The sequence below is a fragment of the Salmo trutta genome, chromosome 37, assembly GCF_901001165.1.
Source record: "Salmo trutta chromosome 37, fSalTru1.1, whole genome shotgun sequence".
NCBI lineage: Eukaryota > Metazoa > Chordata > Actinopteri > Salmoniformes > Salmonidae > Salmo > Salmo trutta.
This window is the reverse complement of record NC_042993.1, coordinates 18,065,600-18,078,491: the sequence shown is the minus strand read 5'-3', so window position 1 is coordinate 18,078,491 and position 12,892 is coordinate 18,065,600. Positions and strand designations below refer to the sequence as shown.

At 45.6% G+C, this 12,892-nt stretch overlaps 1 protein-coding gene across 5 annotated transcripts in view; it reads right to left on the bottom strand.

Moving 5' to 3' along the window:
- LOC115176384 (triple functional domain protein) overlaps positions 1-12,892 on the bottom strand; it is a 137,424-nt gene that overhangs the window by 30,973 nt on the left and 93,559 nt on the right. For all 5 annotated transcript variants that reach the window (XM_029736387.1, XM_029736389.1, XM_029736385.1 and 2 more), the window contains 12 exons: positions 12,393-12,590; positions 11,997-12,112; positions 10,798-10,864; positions 10,429-10,538; positions 10,101-10,170; positions 9,900-9,989; positions 9,340-9,432; positions 8,846-8,957; positions 5,388-5,578; positions 5,063-5,164; positions 573-712; positions 250-349 (listed from right to left, as the gene is read on the bottom strand). In XM_029736387.1, the coding sequence (XP_029592247.1) occupies positions 250-349; positions 573-712; positions 5,063-5,164; positions 5,388-5,578; positions 8,846-8,957; positions 9,340-9,432; positions 9,900-9,989; positions 10,101-10,170; positions 10,429-10,538; positions 10,798-10,864; positions 11,997-12,112; positions 12,393-12,590 (1,389 nt within the window). The remainder of the gene's footprint in view (positions 1-249; positions 350-572; positions 713-5,062; positions 5,165-5,387; positions 5,579-8,845; positions 8,958-9,339; positions 9,433-9,899; positions 9,990-10,100; positions 10,171-10,428; positions 10,539-10,797; positions 10,865-11,996; positions 12,113-12,392; positions 12,591-12,892) is intronic.

Here is a 12,892-nt window from a genome sequence, read left to right as displayed (position 1 = left end):
ACAGTTTGAAATGCTGTTGAAAAGACCACTCTAGAGTCTAACGTGTCAAATGATACTGTGAAGACCTCCGCTGTTCCACAACAGAGACCAACAGCCATCGTTGGTGAAGCCCTAAACTGCAGGGATTGTAGCAGCAGACCATTGTCTTACATCAGACAGAAGACTGAAGTGAAGACTCCGGAGTTGGCAACGTGCCGTATTTGAATGGCGTAGCTGTAGGAAGGCAATGGGCAGCATATGATGACTCACCTTGTCGCTGTCCAGTGTGTTCTGAGAGGTACGGGAGGCAATAGAGATGGTGTCTGGCTGACTGCTGGCATCACCCTGGCTGTCCAGGTCATCTCCATGACTACAGAGGGACAAGAGGAAGAAGACATCAATCAAGATAGGGCGGGGCAGCTCTCACAATAATATACTGTTGGGGCACTTTAATGTTAGGTTGTGCTACGGTATTGACAGAACAATAACTGTAATGTATAAAACCAATGTCCAATGCAGTCGGTGTTGTATGGTCTGTAAGAAAGACTGTGAGAAGTGATGAGGTTGATACAAGGTGGAGTACTGTACTGTACCTTCTGCCCTTGTGTTTGACTGTGGTGGCCTTGGGGATGTGAATGGGCTCCTTCAGGGCTCCTCTCAGGTGGATGGTACGCTCCTGGATTACCTCCCGGATGTGTTTGATCCAGTCCTGCTTGTTCTCTATGCTGGACGCCTGAGGTGACAGACGGACGGACGGTCAAGACAGACTGGTGGGCAGAAAGATCTGAGTCCACACATTCCCAATATTTCGACACTATCTATGATGCAACACTAACTGTACGCTCTGAGCTGTTCAGTCAATACAGTCAACCCTGATGCCTTCATTGATAGAAATTATCCAAATGCTTACTAGGTTTACCAGAGTATATCGACAGAACACACAAAGGACATTCCGTCATGTTCCTTTCATTCAGTAAGACCCTTTCAATCGATTACAGTATGTTTCACAATTGAGGAATTCTCATGCTGGCATCTTAACTTCAGTCATTTCCGAGGAGCCATTTAAAGGGCCCTTCAGTGCTGTGTGAATGTTGTGAATGCGTGGACACATAAGTAGCATATGACTCACTCATGTCTTCATTGGAACTATGCAAGAGTATGCTGCTGTTATATAACGGACAGATTAAGATGGTCAGTGTCACGTCCTGACCAGCAGATGGAGCTAGTGTTTTAGTTTTGGGGTCAGGACGTGGCATGTTTGTGTTGGGAATGTTTGTGTGGATGATTGGGACTTCCAATTGAAGGCAGGTGTGTATAGTTGCCTTTGATTGGAAGTCCTATATAGGTGTGTGTGTTTTTCTTTGGGGTTGTGGGTGGTTGTTTTGCACTGCGTTTTCAAGCCTGCAAACTGTTGCTGCTGCTGTCGTGGTTTTTTTGTTTCCTGTGGATGCTTTAATCCTTTTGTTGGATAATTAAAGATGAGTATTCACACTTCCGCTGCGCCTTGGTCCATTTATGAAGACAGCTGTGACAGAACCACCCACCTACACAGGACCAAGCAGCGGAAGAAGGCTGGCGAGGACTGGGAGACCGAGAGGCACCCCCAATAATGTTTTAGGGGGGGGGCACAAGGGCTGTGTGACGGGGCAGGAGCTGCCCGCCAGTCAACAGTCGTCGGAGCTGCCCGCCAGTCAACAGTCGTCGGAGCTGCCCGCCAGTCAACAGTCGTCGGAGCTGCCCGCCAGTCAACAGTCGCCGGAGCTGCCCGCCAGTCAACAGTCGCCGGAGTGGCCAGACTGCGCTGAACTGCCGGAGTGGCCAGACTGCCCCGAACTGCCGGAGTGGCCAGACTGCCCCGAACTGCCGGAGTGGCCAGACTGCCCCGAACTGCCGGAGTGGCCAGACTGCCCCGTGCCCAGACTGCCCCGAGCGGCCAGACTGCCCAGACTGCCCCGAGCGGCCAGACTGCCCAGACTGCCCCGAGCGGCCAGACTGCCCAGACTGCCCCGAGCGGCCAGACTGCCCAGACTGCCCCGAGCGGCCAGACTGCCCAGACTGCCCCGAGCGGCCAGACTGCCCAGACTGCCCCGAGCGGCCAGACTGCCCAGACTGCCCCGAGCGGCCAGACTGCCCAGACTGCCCCGAGCTGCCAGACTGCCCCGAGCTGCCAGACTGCCCAGACTGCCCCGAGCTGCCAGACTGCCCAGAGCTGCCAGACTGCCCCGAGCTGCCAGACTGCCCAGACTGCCCCGAGCTGCCAGACTGCCCCGAGCTGCCAGACTGCCCCGAGCTGCCAGACTGCCCAGACTGCCCCGAGCTGCCAGACTGCCCAGACTGCCCAGAGCTGCCAGACTGCCCAGACTGCCCAGAGCTGCCAGACTGCCCAGACTTCCCCGAGCTGCCAGACTGCCCAGACTGCCCAGACTGCCCCGAGCTGCCAGACTGCCCAGACTGCCCCGAGCTGCCAGACTGCCCAGACTGCCCCGAGCTGCCAGACTGCCCAGAGCTGCCAGACTGCCCCGAGCTGCCAGACTGCCCAGACTGCCCCGAGCTGCCAGACTGCCCAGACTGCCCCGAGCTGCCAGACTGCCCCGAGCTGCCAGACTGCCCAGACTGCCCCGAGCTGCCAGACTGCCCAGACTGCCCCGAGCTGCCAGACTGCCCAGACTGCCCCGAGCTGCCAGACTGCCCAGACTGCCCCGAGCTGCCAGACTGCCCAGACTGCCCCGAGCTGCCAGACTGCCCAGACTGCCCCGAGCTGCCAGACTGCCCAGACTGCCCCGAGCTGCCAGACTGTCCCGAGCTGCCTGCACCTGAGCCACCTCCAGGATAGGTGGGTTGGGGAGGGAGGGTGTAGCACAGTGCCGTCGGTGACGGCAGCCACCCTCCCTTCCCTCCCTTATTGTTTAGGGGTTGTTTTTTGTTGGTGTTTTTCTGTTGGTAGGTGCATTCCGGGGACTGCACCTTGAGGGGGGGGTACTGTCACGTCCTGACCAGCAGATGGAACTAGTGTTTTAGTTTTGGGGTCAGGACGTGGCATGTTTGTGTTGGGAATGTTTGTGTGGATGATTGGGACTTCCAATTGAAGGCAGGTGTGTATAGTTGCCTTTGATTGGAAGTCCTATATAGGTGTGTGCGTTTTTCTTTGGGGTTGTGGGTGGTTGTTTTGCACTGCGTTTTCAAGCCTGCAAAATGTTGCTGCTGCTGTCGTGTTTTTTTGTTTCCTGTGGATGCTTTACTCCTTTTCTTGGATAATTAAAGATGAGTATTCACACTTCCGCTGCGCCTTGGTCCATTTATGAAGACAGCTGTGACAGTCAGTCTGCCATTATATTATGTGTATAATATATGCACTACCGTTCAAAAGTTTGGGGTCACTTAGAAATGTTCTTGTTTTTGAAAGAAAATATTTTTTGCTCATTAGAATAACATCAAATTGATCAGAAATACAGTGTAGACATTGTTGATGTTGTAAATTACTATTGTAGCTGGAAAACGACCGATTTTTATTTAATGGAATATCTACATAGGTGCACAGAGGCCCATTATCAGCAACCATCACTCCTGTGTTCCAATGGCACATTGTGTTAGCTAATCCAAGTTTATCATTTTAAAAGGCTAATTGATCATTAGAAAACCCTTTTGCAATTATGTTAGCACAGCTGAAAACTGTTGTGGTGATTAAAGAAGCAATAAAACTGGCCTTCTTTAGACTAGTTGAGTATCTGGAGCATCAGCATTTGTGCGTTCGATTACAGGCTCAAAATGGCCAGAAACAAAGAACTTTCTTCTGAAACTCGTCGGTCTATTCTTGTTCTGAGAAATGATGGCTATTCCATGCGAGAAATTGCCAAGAAACTGAAGATCTCGTACAATGCTGTGTATTACTCCCTTCACAGAACAACGCAAACTGGCTCTAACCAGAATAGAAAGAGGAGTGGGAGGCCCCAGTGCAAAACTGAGCAAGAGGACAGTACATTTGAGTGTCTAGATTGAGAAACAGACGCCTCACAAGTCCTCAACTGGCAGCTTCATTAAATAGTACCCGCAAAACACCAGTTTCAACGTCAACAGTGAAGAGGCAACTCCGGGATGTTGGCCTTCTAGGCAGAGTTCCTAGTTATTTTATTTTATTGGCCAGTCTGAGATATGGCTTTTTCTTTGCAACTCTGCCTAGAAGGCCACCAACCCGGAGTCGCCTCTTCACTGTTGACATTAAGACTGGTGTTTTGTGGGTACTATTTAATGAAGCTGCCAGTTGAGGACTTGTGAGGTGTCTGTTTCTCAAACTAGGCACTCTAATGTACTTATCCTCTTGCTCAGTTGTGCACCGGGGCCTTTCAGAAGAAAGTTCTTTGTTTCTGGCCATTTTGAGCCTGTAATCGAACCCACAAATGCTGATGCTCCAGATACTCAACTAGTCTAAAGAAGGCCAGTTTTATTGCTTCTTTAATCACCACAACAGTTTTCAGCTGTGCTAACATAATTGCAAAAGGGTTTTCTAATGATCAATTAGCCTTTTAAAATGATAAACTTGGATTAGCTAACACAATGTGCCATTGGAATACAGGAGTGATGGTTGCTGATAATGGGCCTCTGTACGCCTATGTAGATATTCCATAAAACAAATTGGCCGTTTTCTGGCTACTATAGTCATTTACAACATTAACAATGTCAACAATGTATTTCTGACCAATTTGATGTTATTTTAATGGGCAAAAAATGTGCTTTTCTTTCAAAAACAAGGACATTTCTAAGTGACTCCAAACTTTTGAACGGTAGTGTACATAGCATGTGTGTGTGTGTGCCATGACTCACAACGCATCAACACACAGATATGTCTCTAAGTGCATGAACTGTTATGCAAATCTTCAAACTCGAACACATACTGTAAGCCTGGTAAAGCAGACTCAAAGAAATACGTTTTGGGCGGAATTGTAGTGGTTTGAACTTAAATCTTTAAAAGTCACAGTAACACCCACTTAAGGAAATACGTTTTGGGCAAAAGTGGGAGTAAATATATACATATTCATTGAGCTTGATTGTTTGCTGGGTTACTGTTAAGTCATAATGTCCGAGTTACCTTGAGCACCATCTTGTTGTCTGAGCTGGGGGTCCTCCCAACCCAGAGAGCAAACTTACATGGATCCCCCTCCACGTGTTCTGTGACACCCAGCTCTGAAGTCTTGGAGCAGAGACAACACAAAAACAGAGTTAGAGAAAGAACAGGAGAGGAAGAGAGTAAATATAGGGTTGATAAAAAAGTATTGACTTGAGATCCGCGCAGGCAGCTCTTTTCCGAAAATCATTCATTGATGTGAATGGGAGACATTAATTTAAGTTAAGCATGCGGATCTCAAGTCTGAGTTCCAGCCATTGTGATGAAAGAGTGGACAGGTTGTACTTACAAAGAGCTTGCTCTTGTAGAGGTACTTGTTGCGTCCGTTAGAGTCCTTGACCTCCTTGCTGAAGACCAGGGACATCTCAAATAGGAAGAGGTGGCGCTCGCGTCCCTTACGGATCAGAGTCTTGGGATCCCACACCTGGAAGGACTCCTGCAGGATCAGCTCTCCTTGGGAGTCAATATTCCCATCGAACCCTGGAGGGGGGAAGAGGAGGAGGAAGAGAGGGGACTGTCAAGTCACTTGATTCAAATAATGATTCCTAAACCTACAATTGAAGTCGGAAGTTTACATACACTTAGGTTTGAGTCATTAAAATTCGTTTTTCAACCACCACACATTTCTTGTTAACAAACTATAGTTTTGGCAAGTCGGTTAGGACATCTACTTTGTGCATGACACAAGTATTTTTTCCAACAATTGTTTATAGACAGATTATTTCACTTATAATTCACTGTATCACAATTCCAGTGGGTCAGAAGTTTACATACACTAAGTTGACTGTGCCTTTAAACAGCTTGGAAAATTCCAGAAAATTATGTCATGGCTTTAGAAGCTTCTGATAGGCTAATTGACATAATTTGAGACAATTGGAGGTGTACCTGTGGATGTATTTCAAGGCCTACCTTCAAGCTCAGTGCCTCTTTGCTTGACCTCATGAGAAAATCAAAAGAAATCAGCCAAGACCCCAGAAAAAGAAAAAAAAATTGTAGACCTCCACAAGTCTGGTCCATCCTTGGGAGCAATTTCCAAACGCCTGAAGGTACCACATTCATCTGTACAAACAATAGTACGCAAGTATAAACACCATGGGAGCCCGCAGCCGTCATACCGCTCAGGAAGGAGACGCGTTATGTCTCCTAGAGATGAACGTACTTTGGTGCGAAAAGTGCAAATCAATCCCAGATCAACAGCAAAGGACCTTGTGAAGATGCTGGAGGGAACAGGCACAAAAGTATCTATATACACAGTAGAGTCCTATATCGACATAACCTGAAAGACCACTCAGCAAGGGAGAAGCCACTACTCCAAAACCTCCATAAAAAAGCCAGACTACGGTTTGCAACTGCACATGGGGACAAAGATCGTACTTTCTGGAGAAATGTCCTCTGGTCTGATGAAACAAAAATAGAACTGTTTGGCCATAATGACCATCGTTATGTTTGGAGGAAAAAGGGGGAGGCTTGCAAACTGAAGAACACCATCCCAACCTTGAAGCCCGGGGGTGGCAGCATCATGTTGTGGGGGTGCTTTGCTGCAGGAGGGACTGGTGCACTTCACAAAATAGATGGCATCACGAGGATGGAAAATTATGTGGCTATATTGAAGCAACATCTCAAGACATCAGTCAGGAAGTTGCTTGATCGCAAATGGGTCTTCCAAATGGACAATGACCCCAAGCATACTTCCAAAGTTGTAGCAAAATGATTTAACCTGTTTGGGATAGGGGGCAGTATTTTCACGGCCGGATAAAAAAACGTACCCCATTTAATCTGGTTACTACTCCTGCCCAGAAACTAGAATATGCATATAATTAGTAGATTTGGATATAAAACACTCTAAAGTTTCTAAAACTGTTTGAATGGGGTCTGTGAGTATAACAGAACTCATATGGCAGGCCTAAACCTGAGAAGATTCCATACAGGAAGTGCCCTGTCTGACAATTTGTTGTCCTTCTAGGGCATCTCTATCAAAAATACAGCATCTCTGCTGTAACGTGACATTTTCTAAGGCTTCCATTGGCTCTCAGAAGGCGCCAGAAAGCGGAATGACGTCTCTGCAGTCTCTGGGCGAAAAAAAGCAGGAGTTTTTGTGAGTGGTCAGGCAGGGAACAATGACAGTGGAGTGCGCGTGCACGAGACGACTCCATGTTTTTCTTTTAGTCTATGAATGAATATAACGTCGCCCGGTTGGAATATTATCGCTATTTTATGAGAAAAATAGCATACAAAATGATTTTAAACAGCGTTTGACATGCTTCGAAGTACGGTAATGGAATATTTTGAATTTCTTTTACACGAAATGCTCCCGCGCGTCACCCTTCGGATACTGACATGAATGCACGAACAAAACGGAGCTATTTGGATATAACTATGGATTATTTCGAACCAAAACAACATTTGTTGTTGAAGTAGAAGTCCTGGGAGTGCATTCTGACGAAGAACAGCAAAGGTAATCCAATTTTTCTTATAGTAAATCTGAGTTTGGTGAGCACCAAACTTGGTGGGTGTCAAATTAGCTAGCCTGTGATGGCCGAGCTATCTACTCAGAATATTGCAAAATGTGCTTTCGCCGAAAAGCTATTTTAAAATCTGACACCGCGATTGCATAAAGGAGTTCTGTATCTATAATTCTTAAAATAATTGTTATGTTTTTTGTAAACGTTTATCGTGAGTAATTTAGTAAATTCCCCAGAAGTTTGCGGTGGGTATGCTAGTTCTGAACATCACATGCTAATGTAAAAAGCTGTTTTTTGATATAAATATGAACTTGATTGAACAAAACATGCATGTATTGTATAACATAATGTTCTAGGATTGTCATCTGATGAAGACCATCAAAGGTTAGTGCTGCATTTAGCTGTGGTTTTGGTTTTTGTGACATATATGCTTGCTTTGAAAATGGCTGTGTGATTTATTTTTGGCAGGGTACTCTCCTGACATAATCTAATGTTTTGCTTTCGCTGTAAAGCCTTTTTGAAATCGGACAATGTGGTTAGATTAATGAGAGTCTTGTCTTTAAAATGGTGTAAAATAGTCATATGTTTGAGAAATTGAAGTTATAGCATTTTTAAGGTATTTGTATTTCGCGCCACGCTTTACCATTGGATATTGGTGAGGCGTTCCCTAACAGGTGGACAACAAAGTCAAGGTATTGGAGTGGCCATCACAAAGCCCTGACCTCAATCCTATAGAAAATTTGTGGGCAGAACTGAAAAAGCATGTGAGAGTAAGGAGGACTACAAACCTGACTCAGTTACACCAGCTATGTCAGGAGGAATGGGCCAAATTCACCCAAATTATTGTGGGAAGCTTGTGGAAGGCTACCCGAAACGTTTGACCCAAGTTAAACAATTTAAAGGCAATGCTACCAAATACTAATTGAGTGTATGTAAACTTCTGACCCACTGGGAATGTGATGAAAGAAATAAAAGCTGAAATAAATAATTCTCTCTACTATTATTCTAACATTTCACATTCTTAAAATAAAGTGGTGATCCTAACTGGCCTGAGACAGGGAATTTTTACTAGGATTAAATGTCAGGAATTGTGAAAAACTGAGTTTAAATGTATTTGACTAAGGTGTATGTAAACTTCCGACTTCAACAGTATATTTCATGAAAGCTTCCTGTGAGCCCTGCTCCACTAGGAGCTAAAAGGAATGTCCAGTAATTCAAGGCCTAGTCCTCCTACTACAGATAAAAGGGGAAACCCTTAGTTAGTTCTAAGTATATTTGCTCCTACCGTCCATCATGCTGAGGTGCATGGCGTCGTTGGCTCTCTTAGGGACACTAAGCATCACCTCCAGACCATCCTTGATCTCCCCCTTCCCCTCCTCACAGCAGGTCAGCAGCTCCTGAAGAGGAAACACACACACACACACACACACACACACACACACACACACACACACACACACACACACACACACACACACACACACACAGACCGAGAGAGAGAGAAACAAACACAAATCTTCAGTTGCATTTCACAAACCTCAAGGTCCAACAAAAGATAAAGGCTGTAATGGATTGTGTTCCATGCAAGATGCAGTTAGCTTCCAACACTGTAGCTTTGTTGACAACTAGCGATGTGATGTACAATAAACACGATCATTGTACAAGCTAGACTACAGAGGGTGAGAGAACAGAGGGCGCACCAGAACCTCTTGTGCTGTATGCTACATAATTATTACAGAGTCGTCTAGCGACTGTTTCTATTTGGCCAGTGTACAGTACCTTGAGAAGCAGCTGATACTTGGTTATTCTCTGGACAGGCTTGATGAGGTATGAGGATATGGAGTTGCCCAGCCGGTGCCTCTGTTGAATTTCCTGGAAACCAAAAGACAGAGACGTCTTAAAGGGCACAGAGACGCCAAGGCAGCAGTCGCCAGTGTAATCCTGCTCTCAGACCTAGACCTAGCACTGATGGAGAATGGAGATACCTCTCTCCTCAGAACTGGAGGTCACTGACAGCAACCTAAGGTCAATCTTCTGTGAGTAGGCTTCATCTACCCCTCTTCCTCCCTCCTGTACTACCACCACTAAACTCCTTTTAAAATCAGCCTCACTGCCAAACACCCAGAAATCACCCGGAAAAGCCAGATTTGGTCATAACTAATATACCAGCATAATATTGCTGCCTTGTATTTATTCAAAAACTATTAGCATAAACAGTACTTCAAAGGATCTGATTCAAAAGATCACATAATAAGACCTGGCAGAATTTGATTAGTGGTTCAACATTTGATGTATTAAGTATTTATAGAATGCCTAAGTTGGTACTCATCTACACGTACATCAAAATAGGGCCCTGCATGCTCCAGAATGAGCTGGGTAGAGTCTGGTTTGTTCTTGCAGTAGTTCACATACATCTGGAACTTATCTGCCTGCAAAATGGACACACAAATGTTAAGAGACACAATATTCCCGCAACATCTCAGCCATGTCAACCTATGTCAGTGGTGTAAGCTGGCTTGTCCAGACAGTGAGACACTCACCCAGGTGACAAAACAATGACCCACGTCCTCAGGTAGCTGTTCGTATTTCTCCAACTCCTTCAGGAAGATGCTGTACAGAAAGAGAGAGTTTCTGAGGAAATCTAAAATCAGGATCATATTCACTACGAACCGAACTAAACGGGGCAACACGAGGAGGAACTACCTGAACTTGTCCAATAAGAAACGCTTGTTTCATTATTATTTATGGTGTGTACTAATGAATAGGACCCAGGTTGAGTTACTATAGACCGGCCTTAGGTTGACCACTCCAGTGCATCTAGAAGGCAATGGGAGTCTGGTGTGGGTAACTCCAGTACAGAACACTAACTTGTGGTGGAACTCGTAGAGGTCCAGCATGTTGCCAAAGATGATGTGCTCTTTATTGACGATGCCTGGAGGGATCTCCTCAACACCGCTGGTCATCTCCCACAGGTAGGTCTGGAAACCACACAGAGATCAACACAATGTCTTTACCTGGTTGTAATCCTGACATCTGACATTTCTACAACTAGAAAACCACCAACTAAAACTAAACCAGATCAATCAAGCATACCTTTTGCATTGCCCTTGGGCCTTGGCTTACATAATGTTTTTCTTTCAAAAAGTCGATCCCTTAGGGGCCACTATATTGAGTCCGTCAGTAAACGAGTGTGAATGTGTCACAGGTTGAATGGAGTGGCGGTTTCTCAGTACTTACATCTGTACACTCCCGCAGGTCTCTGACGTAGGCCTTCTCTGTCTGAATGAGCTCTGCCATTATGAACCTGGAAAAAAAACATTCAACTTGTGGGAACTGCAGCAGAGAGAAAGAGAGAGACTATCTTTTGTTTGGGTCTGTTTTGTGTGGGTCAGGGGCATAGACAAATGTCCCATGTGACACAGCAGTGGTTCCCTCTTTTCGGAGGAAAGGAAAAGGTTGGGAACTACTGATATTATCTACGTCCCAAATGGCACCCTATTTCCTATATAATGCACAACTTTTGACTAAGGCTCTGGTCAAAAGAAGTGCACTATTTAGTGAATCAGGAGCCATTTGGGATGCTCACATACAGTACAGTAAAACCCCTGAAAAATATTGTTTTATTGTCAAATACACCAGATAGGTGCAGTGAAATGTGTTGTTTTATTTTAATTTAAATTTCACATGGCCTAAATGCAACATCAAACATCAAAGTCCCAAAAGGAAAGGGCAACTAAATTACAAGTATCTCACTTTTTCGACGGTGTCACGTCCTGACCATAGAAAGATGTTATTTTCTATGGTAGAGTAGGTCAGGGCGTGACAGTTTTTTTTTCTCCTATGTTTTCTATTTCTATGTTTAGGTTCTAGTTTTGTATTTCTATGTTGGGGTTTTGTTTGGGATGATCTCCAATTAGAGGCAGCTGGTCCTCGTTGTCTCTAATTGGAGATCATACTTAAGTAGGGGTTTTTCCACCTGGGTTTTGTGGGTGATGTAGTTTTGAGTAGTGTCTGTTTCACCTCTGCATCACGGTTTGTTGTTTTTTTGTCATTCAAGTTTATTTATGTATTGCATAGTTTCACAGAGTATATAAAATGTGGAACGACACACACGCTGCACTTTGGTCCGCTCATTCCTACGACAACCGTGACAGACGGCCTCATTATTTCAATAACCTTCCAGTGGCTCTGACTTTGAAGTTAGATACAGTATGTCATACTTTGAAAATTAAAATATCTTAAATGAAATAAATGGTATAATAAAAAGTGTTAGACAATACTAATGTTAATTACTGCAGTATGAATACGTTAAATATTTCAGTCATCCGGTGCAAACTTTCCTATCTGGTATTCCCACCTGCCAGCGCTTTTAATGTGTTAATAACAATGATGTTTCTCTACCAAACTGTGTAACCACTGTGTATGTGAATGCTTACTCTTTCCTCCTGGCAGACTTCCTCTTCTCCTCATTGAGTTCGTGGGCAGCATCCCTCAGCTTGACCTCTGACCCTGGGACGCTGGCGGGGATGATGTCCAGCTGCAGCCCTTTACTCTGTAGGACAGACAGGGGACTTTACGAGGCACCGCCGAGGGGACACGGGCACAGACACACACAGATAGAGACTCACGTACAGACACAGAGACACACACTCTCACACATAAGCGTGAGCACGCAAATACACACACACACACACGCAAATACACACACACACACTTTCAAATCCTACCTTTCATCTGTTTCACACACACAACCTCCCCCCTCCCACACATACACCATCTTTCATCTCAACCCTCCACTCCAACATTCCTCCACCCTGTCCTCCAGTACTCACGGCCTTGTTGGAGTCAGAGGATATGATGCCCAGTGCTTTCTCCAGACAGGACCGGTACTTGTCCATGCGTAGGGAGAAGTCTCTGTAGCGCTTGTCTACAGAGGTGACCCATTTCTTTATCTCCAGCGCATGGGCGTGCCCTTTGTCACAAAAGCCATCCGCCAGCTGGATCAACAGTTTCACCCTCTCTTTGGTTTGCTGTCAATACAAAGAGAGAGAGAGAGAGAGAGAGAGTGAAAGAGAGAACGAACGGCGGCCGCCGAGTGTATGTGTGTGTGTGCGCGTGCCTGTGTTTGTGTGTGTGTCAACCACGGGAGCCAAATCCCACTGTGACAGGGGTTCATGACTACAATAGAGCTTTCTGCCACACAATAACTCAGGAGGCCAGAACATCAGGGACAATGGGCTGCCCTGTGACTGGGCCTCATAGATACAGCATCATAATACCTAGCACAGGGCCACAAACAGGGCAGGGCAGCAAAACACACTACCCGGCTGTG